Source organism: Manis pentadactyla, chromosome 6 (assembly GCF_030020395.1).
Source record: "Manis pentadactyla isolate mManPen7 chromosome 6, mManPen7.hap1, whole genome shotgun sequence".
Classification (NCBI taxonomy): domain Eukaryota; kingdom Metazoa; phylum Chordata; class Mammalia; order Pholidota; family Manidae; genus Manis; species Manis pentadactyla.
This window is the reverse complement of record NC_080024.1, coordinates 21407839-21433573: the sequence shown is the minus strand read 5'-3', so window position 1 is coordinate 21433573 and position 25735 is coordinate 21407839. Positions and strand designations below refer to the sequence as shown.

Below are 25735 nucleotides of genomic sequence, written 5' to 3'. Positions count from 1 at the left end.
AAAAACTTAAAATAGAAATATCATATGACCCAGTAATTCCACTTCTGGAAATTTACCCAAAAATTACAAAATCACTTACTCAAAAAGATATACGCACACTTGTGTTTGCTGCAACATTACTTACAATAGCATAGAAGGAACCCAAATGCCCACTGATAAATGAATGGATAAAGAAGGTGCTGTACATACACACAGTAGAATATTACTCAACCATAAAAAAAAGAAGGAAATCTTGCCATTTATGACAACATGGATGGACCTAGAGAGTATCATGCTAAGTGAAATAGCCAAGCAGAAAAGTCAAATACCATATGATTTCACTTACTTATGGAATCTAAAAACCAAACTAAACAAAAAAGAAATAGACCCATAAATATGGACAACACACTGTTGGTTACCATAGGAAGGGCTTCTGGGGATGAGTGAACTAGGTCAAGAGGATAAAGAGGTAACAAAATAAGTTAGTCATAGGCATATAGAATATAACCACTTACAATGGCAAGCATCTAGTTATGTATATAATTGTTGAGTCACTATATTGTACATCAAAAATGATATATTATATATAAAATTTATTCTAATAAGAAATGATAATAAAAATTTACATATTTCATATTTTTCTTTGGTGGGTAGAAATCTCTGGGTCTGAAAAGAAGGAAAATATTCTTTGGGTAAATAGGAAAATTGGACTGATTGAGAAAAATGATTTTTGTTTTAATTGTGTTCATTACAATTTTTATTTATAGGGAGGATATTTATTAAAAAAATGTGTCCTGACTGAGAAAGTTCAAGCTGGGATTAATTGTATTCTTAGAGTCTCACATAACCTCTGCCAAGATCAGGATCTGCCAAAAGATCTCCATCTTTTACCCTTGTTTTCTAACAGTTAAAAATAAGCATTTCTTGAATTATAGTTGATAAATAATCTTATATTGGTTTCAAGTGCACAACTCAGTGGTACAACTATTACCAATATTATTAAATCTTCACCCCAACTAGTGCAGTTACTATCTGTCAACAATGAGAATTGTTACAGAACCTTTGGCTATATTGTCCATGCTGTACTACAATTCCTATGACTGACTTATATATGATTGAGAAGTTTTGTACCCCTTTATTCCCCTAACCCTCAACACCCAACCATCCCAACACCTCTCCCATGGTAATCACCAGTCACTTCTCTATGAGTCTACTACTATTTTGTCCATTTTGTTTTGGTTTTTTCTTAGATTCCACAAATAAGTGAATTCATATGGTTTGTCTTTCTCCACCTAGCTTATTTTCACTAAGCATAATACCATCTAAGTCCATCTTATATGGTCACAAATGGCAGGATTTCTTCCCTTTTTATGGCTGAATAATATTCCATTGTGTATATGTATTGCACCTTCATTAACCATTCATCTACTGAAGGACACTTTGGTTGCTTCCATATTTTGGCTATGTAAATAATGAGGAAATAAATATAGGGGATGTATCTTTTCAAATCAGGGATTTTGTTTTCTTCATGTAAATTCCTAGAAGTGTAATTTCTGGGTCATATGGTATTTCTATTTTTAGTTTTCTGAGGAACCTCCATACTGCTTTCCACAGTGGCTGCACCAACTTACATTCCCACCAACATTCTAAGAGGGTTCCCTTTTCTCCACATCCTTGACAACACTTGTTATTTCTTGTCTTTTGGATAGTGGCCATCCTAACTGGTATGACATGATATCTCACTGTGATTTTGATTTTCATTCCCTAATGATTAGCAATGTAGAGCATCTTTTCATGTTTCTGTTGGCCCACTGTATATCTTCTTTGGAAAAATGTCTGTTCAGGTTCTCTGCCTATTTTGTTGAAAGTTTTTACCATGACTGGATATTGAATTTTGTCAAATAATTTTTAAGCATCTATTTAGATGATCATATGGTTTTTATCCTCTTTTGTTAATGTGGTGTATCACATTGATTATTTATGAATATTGTACCTCCTTGAATCCCAGAATAAATCCCATTTGGTCATGATGGATGATACTTTTGATGTATTTTTGAATTCAGTTTGGTAATATTTTATTGAGTTTTTAGCATCTCTGTTCATTAGAGATATTGGTCTGTAATTTTCTTTTTCTTGGTAGTATCTTTGTCTGTTTTTGGTATTCGAGTGATGCTGGCCTGATAGAATGAGTTTGAAAGTATTCCCTCCTTTTCTACTTATTGAAATACTTTAAGGATGGATATTAGATATTTAAATGTTTGGTAAATCAGCTGCAAAGCCATCTGGTGATGGGATTTGTTTGTTGGAAGTTTTTTTGATTACCAGTTCAGTTTCATTACTGGTAATTGGTCTGTTCAGCATTTCTGTTTCTTCAGTCTCAGAAAGCTGCACTTTTCACAAATTTTGCTGCATTCCACAAATTTTAGACTATTGTATTTTTGTTTTCATTTGTCTCCATGTGTTGCTTGATTTCTGTTGGATTTGTTCACTGATCCATTGATTTTCTAGAAGCATGTTGTTTAGCTTCCATGTGTTTGTAGGCTTTTTTTCTTTGTTTAATTTATTTCTAGTTTCATACCATTGTGGTTTGAGAAGTTGTTTGATACAATTTGAATATTTTTGAATTTATTGAGACTCTTTCTGTGGCCTACTATGTGATCTATTCTGGAGAACATTCCTTGTGTACTTGAGAAAAATGTGTATCCTGCTTCTTTTGGGTGGAATGTTCTGTGTGTGTGTGTGTGTGTGTGTGTGTGTGTGTGTGTGTATAAACTCCATTTGATCTGGTGTGTTGGTTAACACCTCTTTATCCTTATTTGTTTTCTGTCTGGATGATCTGTCCATTGATGCAAGTGTCCATTGATAAAGTTTTCTAAAATGATTGTGTTGCTGTCTATTTCCCCCTTTAGGTCTGTTAGTATTTTGTTTTATATATTTAGGTATGCAGTTGATTTTTCTACTTCTTTTTAAATTTCATGCTTGCTTAGTAAGTAATTGATCTACTACCTTATTTTCACTGATAAAAATATATTTGGGCTTAAGAACATGTCCATCTACAGAATCCCTTTAACATATCCTGTAAAGCTGGTTTAGTGGTTGTGAATTTTTTAAATTTTTGTTTATCTGTGAAGCCTTTAATCTCTCCTTCAATTCTGAATGATAACCTTGCTGGATAGAGGATTCTTGGTTGTAGGTTCTTCCCTTTCAGTACATGAAATGTATTGTTCACCCCCTTTTGGTCTGTAAAGTTCCTGCTGATAGCCTTATGGAATTTCCCAATAGGTAATGGTTGGCTTCTTTCCTGCTGCTTTTAGTATTCTCTCTTTTTTCTTTAATCTTTGTAATTTTTATTACTCTATGTCTTGGTGTTGTCTTTCTGGGGTTCCTTTTATTAGGAACGATCTGTGCTTCCAGGATCTGTGTGTCTATTTCCTTCCCCAGATTAGGGAAGTTTTCAGCTATTATTATTCAAAGAGACTTTCTAATCTTTTGTCCCTCTCTTCTCCTTCTGGTACCTCTATAATGTGAGTATCATTTTGTTTGGAATTGTCACACAGCTGTCTTAGCATCTTCTCATTTTTAGAAATTCTTCTCTCTGTCACTGAGCTTAGTTACTCTGCTTTTTTCTATTTTGCTCTCACTGATTCTTTTCTCTTCTTCCAGCATTCTGCTATTGATTCCCTTCATTGTACTTTTCATTTCAGTTGTTTTCTTCAGCTCTGATGACTCTTTTGCAAATCTTCTATCTCTTTGTTGATATTCTCACTGAGATAATTGATTCTTTCCCCCATGTCAGTGAGCATATTTATGACTGTTACTTTCAAATCTTTATCAAGAAGATTGGTTATCTCCATTTCATTTAGTCCTCTTTCTGGTGTCTTATCCTTTTGTTTGGAACATATTCCTCTGACTCCTCATTTTACTTTGGTTTCTGTGTTTCTTCCTTTTTATTGGATAGATCAGCTATGTCTCCTGGTCTAGAAAATAATGGCTTTGTGTAGTGGGTGTCCTGTGGTTCTCAGAAGCTCAAGACTCTTTGAAGCTCAATAACCAAGCCTGGTTCTCCTTTGCAGTAGAGCCATAGTTGCTGTTGGTGGGCTGCCTTTATGCCTGTCTGCCAGCAATGGCTGATATCTGTCAGCAGAGGCTGACGGCTCACCTCTAGGGGCCCTTTCTGTGCTGTACTGCACTTCAGCTGGGATTCATTGTAAGCTGGGCCACCCTCTGCCTCTGGTTAGCAATGGCAGCCGCTGCTGGGTCAAGAGGATCAGGAGGGGAGGGTGTGCAGGAAGGCATACCACAGGGCTGAACCACCAGCAAGGGAGATGGAGCATTTGGAACTGGCCTCCTCTAGTGCTTGACCAGTTGAGCTGAGGGAGGCTAGGGAAGTGTCATCCACCTTCGTTTTCCCCTCTGGCATATTTCCTGCTGCTGGTAAATCTTTCACATTGCTAGCTCTGTGTTGGTTCTCAGTAGGATCAATTGAGCATGACTGCCCTCAAGAAGGGACAGAAGTCTCAGCTTCTAAGAGTACTCCAACTCTCCCTGGTGTCCAGCCCCACTAATCACCAAAGCCCAATGTAATGTGGACTCATGTTCCTGGAGTAGATCTCTAGGGCCTGGTGGGCAGGATTCCTAATCACTTATTTCCTTCCTGCTCAAATCCTCTCCCTCCTGCTTGTGGGCTGGGGTTGGGGAAGGGCTTTGGTTCCTATTGACTGTGGCTCTGCCACTTTACCTTTCTCTATGTGGTCTTTTCTTCTCCAAGTGTAGATGGTATGTTCTGCAGTCTTCAGGTCATTTTCAGAGTTAGTTGTCTTTGCTATAGTTGTTTCATTGCCATGTACATGGGAGGAGGTTTCTGCCTTGCCTTCTTACTCTATCATCTTTTCCACTTCCACAGATTTAAAGTATTTAGTGTTCCATCTATTGATCAGCTTAGAGTTAACAATCAGGTTGCTCACAATGATCTTAAAAGCTAATGTATTTACTTTTTGTTTAAAGCTTGTTACTTTTTTAAGAAAGATATGCTTATAAAAAAAACCCTGTGGACTTTTTTAAATATGCAAAAATAAGACATTGGATAGTTATAAAGCATAGAGTTTTGAAAAACAATAGTTCTTCAAAAAAAACTGATCTAACTTGGGAATATAAAAAAGCAGCACTGTATGATTGATGTGTATGAACTTTTGCTCTTTTTTACTCAAGTTTGAGGCTCAGGCACATGAAGGATTGGCTTTCATCATTTCACATCAAGACACAGGTTCTAAAGCATAAGTAATCATTTTATTTAGTCTATTAACATTCAGAAACCCAGACCATGAGAGTCAACTCAGTAATATGACATCTCACTTCTAGCTCTTTCTGTCCTTTATAATAATATTCAGGGAAAATAATATTTAAATCAGTTTAGACTGTGTAGGAGGTATCAAATTGCCTAGAAGGTATGGATGGCAGGTAACAAACCTATGCTCTTAAGGTAAAGGAAGAGTGTGTATTACTACAGAAATAGTTTATTATTGTATCCCTAAGAACTGAGGCACTTACATTCATTTTCTGATTCATTCTTACTCTTACGAGTCACAGTATCAAATGTGCTGGATTAAAAAATAAGGGGAAAAAAACAAAAAAACAAAAAACAAAAAGAAATGCAAAAGAAACCTAAGTGAGTACATAAAATATGATGAAAAATGGGATTTTTAAAGAAACTTTGATATAAATTGGAAAGGTAAATATAGTCTGGCTAAACTGAGGGTATTTGTATCTTTTTGGGGTATGCTTGTAGACCTACTCTCAGAAAAATAAAAGCCCTGATGTGTAGCATTTGCCAATTTCCATGGTGTAAATACCCTTATATAAATAATTTCACGTTGCCCAGGTGAAGTCACTGAATGTGGAATTAGGAAAAGATATATATCATTGTCTTGTGAACCAGTACAAGTCAACTGCCATGTAATGCTGTACCAGACCAGATAACATTTTTTTTACCCAAATTAAAAAATGTTTATAATCCATAAAAGTTTATCTGGTTCTATGGGGGATAGGTTGCCATACACTTATTTTGTAGATAATGTTTCACCTCTAAACACTGAAATATTGCAAATAGTAAGCATTTCTTTAAAAAATTCTATGAAATGTATATTACATTTGTCTGCCTGCAGATCAAATTTCATCAGTGGATGATGACTCAAGGCCCTCAGTTGACATTATATTATCCTATGCAGTAAGAAAGAGAGGGGTTAAAAGTCCACAGTCTAAAGCGAACTGTTTGGGAAAAAATCTTGCCTCTACCAGTAACTACCTGTGTGCTGTTGAGGAAGTTACCTAGAGTTTGTATGTTTTAGTTTCCTTTTCTATATATTAGGTAAATTATAAGTGCAGTTGGTTCTTGTTATTCAAGGTAGTCGTGTTCTATAAAGTCACACAAGCACCAAATTAGTGAATATAGAATCATTGCTCCTACTAGAAATCCATGATTATTTTCCAACAAGCTGATTTGCCAATTGATCAATAAATAAACTAGTTTTGTGTGTGTTTTCTTTTAAAGAAACCTTATTTAATATATATGACTGATACATTAACATTGAACTCAAGGTCAATACGATAGGTTATGCATGAAAAAGCTTACCTAACACACTATTTTCTCCTTAAGTCATATAACAACCTTCTTGCACTTAGGAACAATAGATCACACTGCTCTTGGGGACGCTTTAAAACAACAAAAATCAAGATCACCACAGACAGCACAAAATGCAAACATATGGCACTAAGTAGACTGCAAAAAGGTTACTGTTTATGGTATGAAAGCTGAAACGAGAGAAGAGCTTTGCTTACTTTAACCTCAGTGAGGAATGGGCATGCATGTGACTTAAATTTTTTTGTCTTTCTGTGCATGCTCACATCTGTGAATACCTGTAAAAGCATTGATTTTTGGGTTATAAATAAATGTTAGAGAGTAGGCAATTCACAAATACAAAATCTGCAAATAATGAGGGGTAACTGTACGTCATGGTGTCATTAATATATCCAAGTTGCTCAAAACAGTAAGCACTTAATATATGTCAACTTAAACTATATTGCTAAATGTAGGAACTGTTGAAATATAAAGTTATTTGTTGTAGTCCTTATAATTTGCCTCAGATTGCCATTTCAATGTTTGTTCTTTTTATTTTATTTTTTTGTTATCCACTTTACTGCCCTTACTGTGAAGCTTTGACTTTTATCTCACTGTTATCAGTATATACTATTCCAGCCTCTTATCCCCTCCCTGTACCCACACTCTGAAGAAACAATTCAGTTGACTATTTAACAAGTCTGAGTCCTCAGCACTATTAAGGTTTTTTTTATTTAGTCACCTTTTACTTTTATTCTCCCAATCCTAACTGCATTCTATGTATTTGAGGTTGCCAGAAACCTGTCCTTTACATATTTAGAGTAGAGTCTTGTTACCATTTCGGGGAAACCTCAGACTTTATGTTTATTGTGAAGGGTTTTCGTCAAGAACTTTGCTTGTCTAGGTGCCGTGTCCTGTTCATGATCCTTCCTGAAGAGACACTCAGACTATACAATAGATTATTATTTCATAATAAATTATAGTGAACTTTAGGATAGGATTAGTAGTAGACCCCCTGGTGGATTTTATTTAAGTATCACTCCCTCCACTAAATATTCAACTGAATTCAATGGTCACAAGAAACTATTGCATGATGAAGGATTTTATATTATTTGTGCTAATATAAAACAAAATGCTCTCATTATTAAGATGTTCTTAACTTTTGAAGTCAAAATTTGGATATCACTTGAGGACTTTGCTTTGCTGAGATATAAATTCTGGTAGATTTTTAAAGTAGCTTATATATAAACTTCTAAAAATAATCCAGGAAATGGGATGAATCACTGAATGTGAATGTTATCATTTACAGTATGAGAATTTAAATAGGTTTCACTCATGTTTATGTTGCATTCTTAGATTCAGGTATTTCAAATAGAGCTTGTATTTCAGCTAACAATCATGATAAATTTAATCATTGTGTGTTGGCTCAAGTATATGAACACTATTTTAACACTGAGGTGTTACTAAGGGTTAGTAAGAAATGAATTCTAATACTCTTTCAAAGTAAGTATAGGTATATTTGACCTTTTTCCTTCATATTCACTTGAAAATGTATTGCTGCTGCCTTTTTGTAAATGCCCCATAGGTCCAATAACAAATTTTGTTGGTCTGTAAATTGATATAATCTTGAAATTTCATATCCAATATTAATATTGCTAAAACAAACACACCAAAAGAAATAAAACTCCCAAAATGTAATGTCTCACAAAGGAAAACTGTGTGTTAAAATGGAGTTCTCTTATGAGTTAGCATATGTATGGGAAATACATTTTAAATGAAAATGTATCAACTCTAGAAGAGTAGACAAGTTTATTTTACACTGAGTTGAAATTCAGAGAAATATCCATCATTCACTTACCAGAGTAATAAATTAAATCAAGGGGGCAAGGACAGAGAATAGAAGGAAAAAAGGGAAATAAAGGAAAAGCAGAAGTGAGTAATAAAGAATCATTGCTTGTGAACTAAATCCTCCCCACAAAAATGATAGCAAAACAGCAGACAAGGCAACAGAGAGAAAATTGCATCAGACCTCAGTGTTTATGTTTTTGATGGAAATGTACAAATCATTTCCATCCCTTGCAGTGCTGTCATGCTCCATCACTTTAGTCCATTTTCACCTTGCAAAGGGATTCTGAATGGGAGTTCCTTCTCTGGCAGCTAATTAATCTCTCACAAGCCTGCTCTTGCAGCCTGTCTGCCTGGAATGCCCCACACCTTAAACCAGTGACTTGTGAGCAGATTTCTTCCCACTTTGAGCGGTTCTTCCTTTAAGCTAAGTGAAGACCAGCTTTTCCTTTTCATTTGTGAAACTATGTTACCAGTAATATATCATTGAGGAATCGCTCCCTATCCCACCACCATAAAGGAATGCACTCCCAAATAATTGGACTTTACAGACAACAGAAAAAGCCTGGCTATAAATTGTGAATATGCATAGTATTTTATCAATAGTGCATGTATTATGTAAGGACATACATTTCTAGATTACTCATTTTCTGTGTATATATATCTTCACTGTGATGAAACAGATATAATCACATGTATCATACTGTTTCCTTTGCCTTAAAAATACTACCAATTTTGCAAATATGAGACATTTTAGTTTACTGGCAAATTCTGTATGTAAAAAAAATTAAGATAAGACCATAATTCTATATAGGTTGAAATGTCTCAATTGAAAATAATAAAAATCCTATTCATGATTATTTTATTTAATAAATACAGAGTTTTAAAAGTTACCACCAATGAACTACTTACAAATAGTAATGTGTAACTTTGTCACAGGTAACACTCTATTTCAATAACAGCTCATAGGAGGTTAAAAATATTAACCATATTTTAATATTTTGCAGATGTTGCTCACAGATCATCATTCTTTATGTAATTGACAATATTGCTTTTATTTACTCTCACTTGTTTTTCTGTTAAATCGTTTGTGGATTTTTGTCTATTTCCCTAGGTTTCCTTTCCTTTTTATGTCCTTTCTAATTAAAAATTAAAGACCTCCCAGTAGCTATGTAATGCATGCCTTTAGAAAGCAGAAGATACATGTTAATGGCATAGCTATTCCAAATATTAAAGATTCTCTGCCCATCTGTGGTGATGCATCTACTTGACCCATGCATGCATCGGAGGCATACTTGATAAGAGAATAGGATCATTGTAAATATTCAATTATTCATAGAAATATATATTCTAAAGTATTTATTGTGTCCCCAGTATCAGGTGAGTGAGGCTAGAAATAAAAAGGATTTTGACAAGCCATTTTTATTTTTATTTAGTCAAGGCAATATATACATACAATGAAACAGGCACTTATTTAAGTGTTCAATCAGACCAGTTTTGACAAATGTATATGCCTTTGAAACTAATGAACATACAGACGATTTCTATGATCACAGAAATTTTCCCTGTGTCCTCATCTAATGAAAGTTCCACTCCCCATTGAAAACACTTTTCTGGTTTCTATAACCATAGATTGTCTGTTCTTGAACTTCATATGAATGGAATCATATACTACATAGGCTTATTTGTCTGGCTCCTTTCATTCTGTGTTCTTGAAGTTAAAGCATCAACAACAGTTTAAAATCAAGTTTATTATTTTTAATTAAATCTAATAAGAGTTAATATTGTACCACTTCATCTAATACATAAGGAACTTCCTTACATGTTTATCCTTATCCATATTCCATATTTAATTCCATTTTCACCCTTACCCTTGTGATACTGTTATCTTGTATTTTACATCTACAGACTTTTTAATACTTTCCAGTACAATGTTGCCATCTTTATTTAAGTCAGTTGTCTTTTAGATATTAGAAAAAGGTGTTTTATATTTACCCATATATTTACTTCAGATGACTTCATTGTTTTCTGTATACAAATGTTTCCATGTTGTCATTTCCTTTCAGTCTGAATAATTTCTTTTCAGCATTTCTTGTAGGAATGATCTGTTGTTGATGAATTTTCTCAGCTTTCATTTATCTGAAAATTTGTTTCATCCTCATTATTGAAGGTATTTTTAACTGAGTATTCACTCTCAGCCCTTAAAAATGTTGTCCTATTATTTTCTATCTCTGTTATTTCTGTGGAGAAGTCAGTTGCAGTTTGCACCATTGATCCTTACACGTATTTTGTTTTTTTGGACTATGGCTATTTTTAGATTTTTGTTTTAGATTTTGTTGTTAGCAGGTATTAATCATGTTTTGGATTTTGATGAACTTCTTGTGTTTGTTCATTGGTTATTTTTCACAAAATTGAGGAACATTTTAACCATTATTTCTTCAAAAATGTTCTACTTGTTCTATCCCTCCTCTCCACCCCATTCTGGAAATCCAGTTGTTCCCTGGAATTCCATGCAAGCCCATGTGACACTTCCCCAATGATGACTGAGGCTCTAACCCATGGTTTTTCAATATATTTTCTTCTGTTCATCTAATTAAATACATCTGATCTGTATTCAAGCCCACCGATACTTTTTCTTGCAGAATCCTACCTGCTCTTTTGCTCACCCAGTTTACTTTTACTTTCACATAGTATATTTATCAATTCTTCATATGCCTTCTTTGTATAGTTCCCATTTATCTTTTGAGATTCTCTATTTGTACAACCATCATAATTACCTGTCTCTTTAAATACTTAAATATACTTATAATAGGTGGGTGAAGTCTCTGCAATTACCAATAACTGAACATTTTTTCTTGATTATGGTCACATTTTCTGTCTCTAAACATGTGTAGTAAATTTTTTTAAGTTATATGCTGGATGTTAATAGCAAATTTTAGGGAGTCTATACTAGGTGATCTTTCTATCAAAGGTAGTGAGTTCTATTCCAGTGATGAGTTTAATTATAGGAAAGTCATTTTTACTCTTTCAGGCTTTGTTTTATTTTTCATCCAGACAAGTATACTTTGATTTTGAACTTACTTCTTGAACGTGACCCTTACTTCTATGGTGGGGCCTTTCTGGAGTCCCACCTGAAAGTCTGAGGTACCCAGAGAGTTCTCTCCTCTCTGGAAGTGCAGTGTCTTCCAGCAGTTTTGGTTTTTGGTATCACTGTTCAGCTCTCAACCACAGGGCAGGAAATCTCTGCTAGGCTTTATAGAGTCTTACTATGTAGAAGTGCCATCTAGACCATGGCCAATACTTCATAGCAATCCCACACAAACTCCTGCCATTCCCACAATAGCGCCCTTTCCCGGGTGTCCACTTGGCGGATTGCAGTCCTATCTGCTGCCCAGAATCTTCTCACTGCCCCTTGCTCAAGACTTCAGTTCTACATGGAGCTCGTGTTGAGTTTTTTCCTTTGCTCAAGGATTACTATACTGTGCTGTGTTTAGCTCAATTCCAGAAAAGAGGTGTCATAAAATTTGTGAAATTCTGTAGCCATTTATTGAGGGTGGGGTGCTCGATAAATATAGTCATTTATGGAGCAGTACTAGTTACTCTATCATGGTTGGAAACAAACCCTAACAAGACATTTTTATTGTTAGATAAAGGAGATAGTAGAGACCATCATAGGTGAGGCAGGTTGAGGATGAAGGGAAGCAGGAGCCTTTAGAGTTAAAATAGAGCCTGTGACTCAAGAGGTTTTGCATCTATACTTTTAAATACAAAAAGGAGATGAATTTCAGGTATCCAGCCAGTAACACACTTGATAAGAAGTCTTTGTGGAAAACAAGTCTGATTAGAAATTAGAGATAACCTAAATCAAATTTTCCTTCTTCTGCTATTAACCTTCAGCAAATAGCTGTCCCATACAAATAACCAACAATAAACAGAAACCAACCCAGACCTTATAAAGAATTGCAAAACTTGAAGAATAAATGAATATAAACCAAATTCCACTGAAGAACATACACTGCATAAAGAATTACCTAAATAAAATTATCAATAATTCAGACAAAAACACTGTATTTCCAAAGAAATTACAGAAATATTATTTTAAAATTGATTTTATAAAATATAATAAAACACTGAAAGAGCTAATGTATTACATGATGACTTTATAAGACAAGTGATACAGATGAAAAGGAAATATCAGACTGAAAAATATGACTTTATACATGAAATAGAAAGCATAAGTAAAAACTTTTGATCTCTCCCCCCTCCCCCACATACAAATAAAATATAAAGAACAGGTGTGGAAAATGAAAAAATACATAAAGATATAAGGGATATAGAGAAAATGCTAAATGTAGAGGCAAATGAGAAAATAGAGTGAATGCAGCTAAAGAGAAAATAGTAGAATAAATGGAAGAAAAAAACATAAAGATATAGTGGAAGAAACTTTACTAGAATAACAAAACTCTGAGAACAATAGATAGAAATTGCTATCAAGTCATGCCTTGCTGAAATTTCTAAATTTCAGTGTTTGTAGAACTATAAGGGTTATTGGGCATAAAAAGCAAATCATCCACAAAGGAAACTGGGTGGAGAATAGAGCAGAGATTAGACTGCACTCAGATTTTGCCTGTGGTACAAGACAATGAAAGGTTTCTCCACAAACATGAGGAGAACAGACAACTCAAAATACTATGACAAGTCAAAATTACTCTTGAAAGTATTGAATACTCAAGAAAATATGTAACAGTATGGGTGTAGAGGATTAACTTAGATAGATAGTAAGTGAACACTAGGGAGGATGGGAGGGATGTAACACTAAGCAATTACAGGATTTATTATGACTGATTAAATACGTTATAATTTTTGACATTGTAAGCTTAACAATATGATTTCAAAATATTGGGATTGAAAGTAGGAGGAATTATAAATGTGGTAATTTCTTTTTTTAGTTATGCTTTCTATAAATGAAAATATGGTTAAAATAATATACTCAATTTTAATATTTTCTTAATGCTAGGATATCACTTAGAGAATGTTCTCTCATAAAAATAAAATATTTACTAGACTTCATCAATGCCTTTAATTCTACCTGTTTTATTATTTTTAAATTCTATATAATTTTGTTATAGTGAAATCCTATATAATTTAATTTAATAACTTACTATTTTAATACAAGAGATATGTAATTCTCATTTTTCTGTAAAATATCTCTTTCTTTTTGTCTCTCCATACAACTATATTGGGACAATTATTCTAATAGCTAAAAATGATTAATTCAATATAGTGGGTTTTAGAATATAAACCTTTAAAGACTTTTTTAACTTATATTTTGAGAACTATTATAAAATATGTTAAATTTCTATGTAAACAGTAATTGTTTTAAAACAAAATAAAATAATTTATCCCATAAATTTTAGCATCCACCTAAAAAAAAATGTCATAGGTAAACTCCAAGCATACTTATAAATATCCAAATATATTTTCTTAAAGGACTAGATATTAAGTACTTTAGGCTTGTGAACCATATGGTCTCTCATAACCATGCAATTTTGCTGTTATAGTGAGAAAGCAATAATAGACATGTGTTAACAAATTTATGTGTTCCAATAAAACATTATTTATTTTAAAAAGGCAGCCAGCCCATGGTCTATGGTATGTTGATCTCTGATATATATTGACATAGCAACTTCAGTGCTCAAAATATTATCAGCCTCTTTCAGAAATATTGAGATAAAGGGAACAATAGAAAATGGTCCTAATTAATAAATTTATTTATCATAATTATTTGTTCCTCATATTACAGCAATACTTACCTTTGATATGGAAAGACTTAATCAAGTGAGTATTGCTAAGTTATATACATATTCTTAAGCACACAAATCTCAATATCTGACTTCTCAAAAATGCCAAAATTTAAACAAGACGGAACAAACTTTGGTCCAAACAGTTCTTGGATTCTGTGTTCAGTTTGATTTCTCTTCTTCCCTTTTTACATTTACAACTTTGGTCAAAGAATCTCCAAACATAGGAGCTGGATTGATTCTCAGTGTATCAAATTAAGTAATCTTATTCTCACAAGAAAGAAATCTACTGCTTCTGAGATTAAATAACTTGCCTATGGTTACCCTGGTAGTTCTTGCCAAAGTTAGGACTGGAATTCAGTGTCCTAGCTCCTGTTGCACAGGTTTTCCCACTGCACTGTACTGTCATATATGGCATGTGTAGAGAAAATGGGAGTTCCATGGCCGGGATTCTCACCTGACCCTGGTCTGCTTGCCCACTGAGCCCATGCAGTGCTCACAGGTGCAGGCTTGCACACATGTGGGAAATAAGCCATTATTGACTCTCTATATATAAATAGCTCTGCCCAGTGCTCTGGGGTTGCAGGACTATGGCATGGCAGGGCAGTGAGGTGGGAGAATAGGCAGAGACCAGCTTGCCGCATGCACATTGCCCTAAAGTGGTCAGGATTCTAGCACTTGACCTGCCACCACAAGAATAAAGCTGGGTGTAGACCCTTTTACCTGAAATGTTCTGTTGTCATTCTTCAGTGTCACTGAATCCAGAGTGAACTTGCCCAGGGCTGAAATCCTCAGGCAGAAAACATAGCTCAAGCCACTGAGGAACCAATTAATCAGATCTTAACTAATGGGTTATCAGACTGGAAACTTAATTATATTAACTCCCCTCTTCTCAGCATTGTTAGTTATCTGCATCTATTCTTTTTCTATTTTTAAAATAAGTTTCATTAAGAAATAACCTTTTCATAAAATGGCAAAAGGCAAAACTGCAGTTGTCTTTCCTTCTCAGTTATTTCTAATAGTTTAGATCAGTGATTCTCAGATTTCACCATTCATCCAAATTACCTGGTGTGCTGGTTAAAACTAGGTTGTTGGGAACCAGCCTCAGAGTTTCTGATTTAGTGGGTTTAGGAGAGGACTGAAAATACATTTTTGACATGTTTCCAAGTGACTGCTGCTGCTGGTCTGGGTAAAAGAGTGTGAGATCCACTGATTTCAACTCTCATTCCTAAAGGCAAGTTACAGGTGCCAAGGGAATGAATGATTCACATTAATGCTCAGGCTCCATCCCAGACCAACTGAAATATAGCATCTGGGGCTTGAGCCTGGGCATGTGCCAAAAGTAACTCAGGTGATTCTAATATACAGCCAAGGCCAAGCAAAAAGCGACTCCAAGAAGTTTACCTGGTCTCACATGTTAGTGAAATGATATCTTTTCTTAGCATATTCTTAGATGAGGACAATTTCTATATAGTCATTTCATGATAAGGAATAAGTGAGATAATATAAAGACAGCTTTACTGAGTGTGGATAAAATGAACGTTCCTATATCCAGGATCCTCACCTGGCCCTGGTTGGCTAGCTCACTACACACGTGTGGGCAATACGTTGTTACTGACTCTATATAAAGAGCTCTGCCCCGTGCTCTGGGTGACACAGTGGCATTGCTGCAAGGCAGCGGGAGAGCAGAGGCTGGAGTGGTGGCTACACCGAGGACAGAGACTGGGATGGTTGTGTGGGCAGAGATGCCCAGAAGACAGCTGTGCAGGAAGAGAGGCCCAGAGGCAGAGACTGGCCTGCTGCATGCAGACTCGCTCTGTGGGGATGGGATTCTAGTGACTGACCTGCCACCATGGAAATAAAGTTGGGTATAAACCCTTTCACACCAGGAACATTCTACTGTCATTTCTTTGGTCTCATTGAATCCATAGTGAACTTGCCCAGGGCTGAAACCCTTTGGCAAGACACCAAGTAACTTCATAAATTGAAGGTAATTTAAATTTGATGAATTTGATGCTACTAATTCTATAAGTGTTTAAAATACAAGACAGCTATAGAATTTTCCTTTTAAATGTTGTTCTTATATGTTTTTGCCATTTATGAAACTATTCTGTGCCTCAGATACTTATATTATCTCTATTTGCATTGCATAGACAGCATAAGAAACATTTAGGTGCTAACTCCTAAAACTTTAACTCTTAATTTCTCTCTATACAGTGAAAGATGCAGGTGTACTTTGTATGGACACACAGATTCCGTAAACAGCATTGAGTTTTTTCCTTGCTCCAACATTCTTCTCACAGGCTCAGCAGATAAGACCCTGTCTGTGTGGGATGCAAGAACGGTAAGCAAGTATCAACTCTTCTAAGTTTTGACGTCTCATCAGTCTTAGTCACCCTTCAGGTATTGGGTTCTACTTATAAAGGGATTGCGCAAATGCATGTAGGGTAAAAGAATGCTAATAAGTTTGTGTTTACAAGTGTCCTGCCTGTGTATTCTTATCTACCCCTAAATGTAAGGACTATAAAAATAATTTCAGTACTTCATTCAACATTAATTCAACAACTAAATACTGAGATGGAAACTCTGCTGGTGCTGGGAATATGAAAAGGGCACAACATAGTGCCTCTGCCTAACGACCTTGTAGTTTGGCAAGGAAGGAGAAATGAGAGTATTTTAATGCAATGAAGTAAGTGTTTAAGTGAAAGAATATGCAAGGTACAGGGGAAAAGCAATGAGAAATGTCATCTGCCTGACAGTGTGGATGGTACCCAAGAGGAGGACTCCAGGAAAGGGCTTTGCATGTACAGAGCAGTGGAAGCATGAGGCTGCAATGGTATGTTCTGGGGGTAATTATATGTATGGATTGAGTTTATGAAAGAAGGAAGAAATGACAGGCAAAAAAATATACAGACAGACAAGGACAAGATCATGAAGCAGCTGACTGAAGTATAATGTTTCAGCAGAATGTATTAGTGTTAAGGAAATGGGGTAACATAATCAGATTTGGCTAGAGACCAACTTGATAGTAGGGTAAGAGGGTCAGTTTCATAGAAAGGCTATTATAACAGGCTATGAGCAGATGAGAATTTGAACTAAGATTGCCTGAGAATAAAAAGGAGAGAATGGACTGCAGACAGGAGGTTTAACTCTTAGAATTGGAAGAGTGACTGGAAGTGAAGATTATTGAAGGAGAAGACATTAAGGTGACCAACTGTCCCAGTTTTTCTAGGGCAGAAGGTTTTCCTGGGTCATGGGATTTTCAGTATCCAAACCAGACAGCCCTGGATCACCATGGCTTCAAGAGTGAATTAGATGCAAAGAAATGGAGATAGACTGGACACCAAGACTGGTGGTTGCCCTAAGGGAGGGTATGGGAGATGAGGGAAATAGAATTAGATGGGTGAATAAGGAGATATGAACATCCAATTATAAAATAAATTATTCATAGAGACAAAAGTACAACATATAATTAATATGATTAAGGAAATATAATTATCATATTGTAATATCTTTGAATGTTGACAGATGGTGACTGCACTTACTGTGGTGAGCATATAGTAATGTATATGACTGTGGAACCATTTTATTGTATAGCTGAAACCAATATAATATTGTATAGCCACTATATTAATTAAAAAAAAATAAAATGGCTTCAAGATTTTTTAAAAAGAATGTAGGGACTCCATTTTCAAACAATTTGGCTATAAAGATGAGAAGAAAATAAAGGGTTCTCCTTAGTTTAGATAAGGAACAGGTTTATTTGCTTAGGGCTAAGAGTAAGGGAAGAGAAACGGGATGAAGATGCAGGAACGAGAAGAGATAAAAAGGCTTATTGAGCACATATATTAGTAATTTGAGAAATGCCAAGATATGCAATACAGGGTGTCCATATTCTTTCCTAGCAACATTTAACAAAAATAATGAAGAAAACAATGATTCTAGGAGACTATAAAAAGGAAGAAATAGCTATAGTTTCTGGTTCCTAGGTCAGTAAAGAAATGCAACTTGTAATTTCTTGCCTTTTAACTTCCCATATACAACATATGATTGGCATAGATAAAAGACTATGATGATGAACACACAGATGGTGTGAACAGAGCTCCAAGTTCAGTATGGGAGGTCCTAATTAGTCCTCTCAGGCAAATTTATTTAGGATGCATTGAGAACAAGAAGTCCACATGTTCACACATTATAAAAAAATGCAAATGGTAGAGCTACGTATGCCTTAGGCATCAACTTTACATGTTGCAGAGGTTTAGACTTCTGAAAAAAAGCAGAAATCAAGGACATTGTGGAAAAGTATATCACATATGACTTAGGAATCAAATCAGAATGATGTGCTGTTGGGTACAAAGGTCCCACAACCCCCCCCTTGCTTTAAAATAGCTTAGACCCTGATGCAGTGCAGTTCATTTCTGTTATTGCAGCATCAGTGGAAAAAGCAAGATTTTCAATGCATTTAGACTAAATACTTAGATGTGAAACATGTATAAAAGCAATTGGTAAAGGAAAACCCACAGAGGAAATATTAATTTAGCTGTGACCTAAATTTTATGTTCATTTTTCTCCTGATTTCATTTTTTTTCTCCCTCTCTTAAGTGCTAGAATGTTCTCAGAAAGTGTCTCTTATTTACTTTCATTTGAAAAACTGAAGTACAAATGCTTGGAAGTAAACTTGCATTAAGAGAAGTAGCCTCTATATATCTGCCTTAAATGCATAGGTTGTTCATTGATGTGACCTTCCTACCTGATGTTGCGAGCTATTTGTGTACAGTTCTTATTCTCCACAGATCTCCTGAAAGCAGGAGAAAGAAGAGGTTCAGCATAGCACAGGGCCTTTAGCGTATACAGTAGCATAACATATGGAATAAATGAATGTGCAATCAAAGGTTTGAATCCCAGAAGTATTTATTTAATATAAATATATATTTGTTAAACAGGATCAATGGCAAATTAAAATTTATATTACTATTATTGTAATTCCATTATTATGATGTATGCTTGCTTTTTATTCATTAATACTAGGAAAAGAAATTTAAAATATTTTGATATAAATGAAATGCTAGTCATAAAATAATGGTAATTGCATCAATGATTAGAAAGAAAGCTAATTTAATGAGTTTACTTTCTGAAAATATTTTCAAACCAATGGTAAAAAATACATTTTAATTGGTATTTATATAATACAGAATTATCCTATAAAACAAAAGGAAATTCACTTGATGTAGGTTATTGATAATTAGACAATGCAAGTTGTTAACTAAAATATTGATATAAAATTCTACAAATAACATATGACAATAACTCTAGAATTAAACAGTATAATCTTACTAAAGTTGACAGTTCTGGTAATTTTGTTTCACATTTACCTCATTTATTTAAAACACAAAACAAGAAACATTGAAATAACTAGAACTTTCAAAATTCTAATTATTTTGTACAAAAATCTAAAAAGGTACATGTTGTATGTTGTTTATATAATGTAAAACTATTAATTGCTTTTTTTTCAATGGCTTATGAAGGAGTTAAAAATAAATTTATTTTTGTAGTTGAATATTATGAGATATTGAAAAGGATGCCCAGGGTAGAGCATAATCCTATGTAATATTAAGATAAATAGCATCTTTTAGATTTGTAACATCAGATGCATCTGTATGCCAGTATTCTTTATAACTTTCAGATGATAATTTCTTGATAAATGATAAACTGTCAGGTTATAGTAAAAATCTGAACCTAAGAGATGAACAGCTTCCTTCTTAGTAAAGCAAGAACAGTACATTTTGTCACCTCGATGTGATCAATTAGTATTGAGATATCTTCTAAAATACTTCTTGATGAAACATGAATATGACCAATGGATTATATTCCTATAAATTAATTTTGAGCCTCTTTCTTCCATTCCCAAGCATATACTAGTCTTAAATAATTAACCTATTCTAACAGCTTTTTGTCAAAAAAAATGAATGTGGAGACCTCTAAGTCAGTTTCTAAGTCAACTGGACAGATCAGCTCTGAATTTTGTGGGAGATGAGGAGAGGGATATAAATCTCTATAATTATCAAATGGAAACTATTAAATAGCTTGCAGTTTGGAAACTCATGAAGTTGCTCTTTTTACAGAACTACCTATAGAGTACTTTTCCTCTATGTTATGAAACAGTGAAATTAATTTATTAAAATTGAAAAATAAGATAGTAATATTGGCAGAAAATGATGTATTATATGGTCGATACAGTGAAAACTTACAATGCCCTTTCAAAAAGTGACATGAAGAATCCCAGTATACATCAGTGATTTGGAAGCCCATTTAAAATAAATGCAATGAGATTATTAGTCATTCATAAGTCCAATGAAAATATTAAGGATTTTGAATTTTTTTAAAAGAATGTGCTTGCTGAATAGTAAAAAAGAATAGGATGAGTAATACATCTATGAGTTCAGAGCTGGGCTGGCGGTGGTTAGAGTTGCTGACATTTCATCTCTTGTGATGAATCAGACACAGAGTTCATGGCCTGGACTGCCTTTGGTGGCCATCCCTTACTTCCTAGACTAATTTCAGGCTCTTGTCCAGCATGCAATGTTGTCCTGACTCAACTTTAGCCAAAAGATCCAGTAACTGATGACTATAAATTCCTATAAAGTGGAAAAACCAAGAATTCACCCAAAAGTTAAACTCCTGGGTGTTGTCTGGTGCCTAACACATTGTCAGCTCCATAGTTCAATCTGCACCCTGCATTAGGCCCGTTAGTTTTCCCAGATGGGGATCTGGTGAACTTTTAGAAGAGTCTGACATTATTAAGAAGCCAGAATGTGACAAAGCTAGTACCTTCTCTCTCTAGGTTTTATTCCTCAGCCACATTCAATTTAGTAATACTTACTAAAGATCTTTATGCCAGGCAACATCCTGGTTTCTGGGTTATTGACTGTGACAGAATCCCTGCCCTCAATGAAAACAGTGTGTTAAGGAGCAGGCACAAAGATAAATTATCTTAAAATAATGTAGCAGTTGCTATATACTTGATATAACTTTAGCTTTGTCTTTTTGTGCCAAAGCTCACCATTCCAAGAGGTGATTTTATAAATAACCCTTACTGAATACCTGCTACGTGCTGTCACTTTACATTTAACATCTATGTAATGCATACTGGAATTACCATTATTATCTATATTAGGAATTGAAGAAACAAAGGCTTAGAAGAATAAAGTAAATTGCCCAAGATCAGCCAATTGGTTGGTGGCAGAGTCCGGAAGGAGGCTAGCTGTACAACCTCAGTTCTATATTATTTTACGGACTAATTTTTGTTGGTTCTCACTGAATATTAGATAGTGTTAAAATTACATTTCAGTGAAAAAAGATGATTCAGTATGCTATATGTTCAAAATTATTGGTTTAACCCTGTAATTCAGTGATTCACAAGTTAGATCTGTTCTTGGGCTTAGCAACTATCAGAGCTGCAAACAGTACCTTGAGAAGACACGAAACTCTAAAGGGAAAAAGTCATGGTCCATAGCTATCAGTTTGTACACTGGATTTTCAAGTTCATCCACCAATTATGCAAAGGCATTTTTGTTCAAATTTTGCTAGGCATTTCTCTTATCCTGAGGTTGATTATTTGGGTTTGTACACTAATCAGAAATTTTCAAATATTTTAAGCAAAGGAGAAAAATCTGTTCCTACATTTTTAGAAGTTTGATTTAAGAGCCTTAAGAGCTCTGTAAGGTGATTGCCCTGCATTGATTTGGCAGGGGAAACACTTTCAAAAACTGTTATCAAATAGTCTATAGAGCATGTTTCTTTTGAACCTACTTCATTTTTGTTCACTGTTAAAATGTTTCCTTTACTATGATGGGTTGATTAACTGTATTATTATTTTCATAAATATCTGCTTATAGCATATGCTTGACAAGTGTTTCTCATCAAACAATAGGCCAACAAGTTAGAAATACTTGTGTTTTGGGGGGAAAAAGCATAATTCATCTTTAAGGTCAACTTACAAAAAAAATACTTTATAACAGTGAAATTCTGTAGGGGATGAAACATTTTCTTGGTGACTCCCTGCTTCATTTCAAAAGATTGTGAAGATTCTAATCATCAAAGGACTAGTTTGCATAAAATTAACCAATTAAAAAATATCCAAAGCGCTCCAAACTGCAATTATACACTGCAATGCAAAAAGAAAGCCTCATTGCATTGTTTTCCACATACTGTGATGTACCTTGCTTTGGAGACCTCAGTTTAAAAACCTTTATATTGCACAAATCCTGTGCAAGAGCTTCATGCTCCCTCACAAAATAAATGTCAGCTACCATCAGTTCTTAAATACACTCTACACTAACCATGTGAAATTAACTGATATATATAATGATCTTTCTTTCAAAATGCTTTCTCTTTACTATTTCTTCTACCTAACATACCTTTTCCCCTTTCAAAAGGAGTCTGCTTCAGTTCCTAAAGATTTCCCTTTCCCTAACAAGCTTTCCATGTTTGCCCCTCTTGAATAGATGTGCCAAGAGGTGACCAAGAAAATGTTGTACCACATAGAATTTTGCAATTTTTTAAATAAAATACTTCAAGTGTTGAACTTGACAAGTGAGGTGCTTTTTTTTTTCCACAAAAAGACTATTCTTACCAATTTGTGGACTTTTTGTGTAATGACTAATGGCTTTTGTAATGTGGAACAAACATATGTTTGAAAAAGTAAATGTACTTAATTGTATTCCTATAGAATTCAGAGCTTATATCTTATATTATCTTGTCTTTATGACAGACCATATAGCATAGTAGTAATACACAGACATCCTGCCTGGATTCAACACAATTTCTTCTGTTTATTATTACTGTATCCTTGACTATAATTACTTAAAACCTTGCTACCATAATTTTCTCATTTGTAAAGTACGGATAGTAGTACCTCTCACATAAGAGTGTGATGAGGATTAAATGATTAATCATATGAAATGCTTAGAAGATTATTACATTGAAAAACTTAATATATTTTATTCTTATAGCAGCTTTCATATCATATTATGGTTGTTTACCTACTAACATTTGTCTATCATGAAACTCGGAGGTTTCTTCTCTGATTTAACAATGTTTGGTGTAATAGGTGCTCAACAGATGCTGAAAAAGGAAGGGAGGGAGAAGGGGAAGGACCATAAATCAGATATTTTTGTTTTTGTGCATAAAAGCATTTTATCTGAAAAATCTACTGTTTTATAAAATAAGTCTTTTTTAATTGACATATAGTTGATATACAATCTTATATTAGTTTCAAGTATATAGTACAGTGGTTCAACAGTTAACCATATTATTAAGTCCTCACGCCAACTAGCACAGTTACTATCTGCAACAATGGAAGTTGTTACAGAATCATTGGCTATATTCTCCATGCTGCACTACCATCCCTGAGACTGACTTGCATTATGAGAATTTTTGTGCCCCTTTATCCCCTAACCCTCACCACCCACTCATCCCTCCCCCTCCCCTATGGCAACCACTAGTCACTTCTCAGTTTCTATGAGTCTACTGCTATTTTGTTCATTTTGTTTTGTTTTATTCTTAGATTCCACGAATATGGTATTTGTCTTTCTCCACCTGGCTTATATAACTTAGCATAATACCCTCTAGGTTCATCCATCTATGTTGTAGCAAATGGCAGGATTTCTTTCTTTTTCATGGCTGAATGATATTCCTTCATGTATATTTACCACTTCTTCTTTATCCATTTATTCATTGATGGGCACTTTGGTTGCCTCCATATCTTGGCTATTGTAAATAATGCAGCAATAAACATAAGGGTGCATATATCTCTTCCAATCAGAGATTTTGTTTTCTTCAGATAAATTCCTAGAAGTAGAATTTCTGGGTCATATGGTTTTTCTATTTTTAGTTTTCTGAGGAACCTTCTTCATGCTGCTTCCCACAGTGGCTGCACCAATTTATATTCCTATCAACAGTTCAGGAGTGTTCTCTTTTCTCCACATCCTTACCAACACTTGTTATTTCTTGTCTTTCGGATAGTGGCCATCCTAACTGGTATCGGTGATATCTTGTTGTGGTTTTGATTTGTATTTCTCTGATGATTAGCGATGTGGAGCATCTTTTTATGTGTCTGTTGGCAATCTGTATTTCTTCTTTGGAAAATTGTCTATGCAGGTCCTCTGACCTTTTTTTAATCTTGTGTGTGTGTTGAGTTGTATGAGTTCTTTATATAATTTGGACATTAACCCCTTATCAGATAAATAATTTATGAATATATTGTTCTGTACTATAAGCTTCCTTTTTGTTCTGTTGGTGGTGTCCTTTACTTTGCAGAAGCGTTTTAGTTTAATGTAGTCCCAGTTCTTCATTTTTTATTTTGTTTCCCTTGCCTGGGGAAATGTGCCCAGAAAAAATTTGCTCATGCATATGTTCAAGAGACTTTTGCCCATATTTCCTTCTCAGAGTTTTATGGTTTCATGTCTTACATTTAGGTCTTTAATCCATTTTGAGTTTACCTTTATTTATGTAGTTAGTAATCCAGTTTCATTTTCTTGCACGTAGCTGCCCAGTTTCTCAATACCAGTTATTGAAGAGACTGTCTTTTTCCCATTGTGTATTCATAGCTCCTTTATTGTGTATTAATTGACCATGTATGTGTGGGTTTATATCTGGGCTCTCTATTATGTTCCATTGATCTGTGGGTCTGTTCTTGTGCCGGTACCATACTTTTTTGATTAAGATATTTCTAATATACAATAAAGCAATCACATATTGAATGAACAAATTAATGTCCTAAGGCTTTGAGATATTATTTAAGTCCTAAAATGCTGCATTCCTTTAAATACCTCATATATACAACATAAAATCTTTGCGTATGTCCCAAATACCATCATTATTTTTCCTATTACTCTTTACAGTTAGTATAAATAGTATTACAGAGGCCAGGAGTAGGGAGACTAGATTTTTTTTCCATGGGTCAAGCTTTGTAAAATTGCCATATTTCAAAGGAAACAATTATTAATCACTATATATTTCTAAGTGAAACATAGATTAGCTTTATTAGATTTCTTTCAATGCTCTAAGAATTACAAATAATTCCTTCATATTTAATATGGTTCACTTAAATTTAACTCAATAAAGGTGTACATTTGTGGAGTAATGGGCTTAAGATTAAGTAAAACCCCTAACCAATTGTTTAGAAAATTTGAAAATTCTCAATAATACTTCACTTTTGTCATAGTTAAGGCACCCCTTTGCATTCTTTTATTTCAAACTGTATGAAATGGATTGAATTCTAAGATAGGAGGGAACAATCCAAAAGAAAAACACCAGGTATTAAAACTTATCTTTTGAATAAAAATAACATGGGTCAAATCTTCTCAAAAACTTTTACCATTATTCTTTCCCAGTTTTTATTTCATTGCTGAAATGCATTATTTAAATCAATTTGAGAGTATTTATATTATTAGGAGAGAAATTATCACTTGGAAGGGTATGAAATTTAGATTTAGTA

General features: G+C 34.3%; 1 protein-coding gene across 5 annotated transcripts in view; it reads left to right on the top strand.

The window, feature by feature from the left end:
- Nucleotides 1–25735, top strand: part of SPAG16 (sperm associated antigen 16) — a 974490-nt gene that overhangs the window by 609867 nt on the left and 338888 nt on the right. For 4 of the 5 annotated variants that reach the window (XM_057503578.1, XM_057503577.1, XM_057503579.1 and 1 more), the window contains one exon: nucleotides 16456–16582. The exons of the other annotated variant lie outside the window; for it this stretch is intronic. In XM_057503578.1, coding sequence (XP_057359561.1) covers nucleotides 16456–16582 — 127 coding nt within the window. The remainder of the gene's footprint in view (nucleotides 1–16455; nucleotides 16583–25735) is intronic. 5 annotated transcript variants of the gene reach the window in all.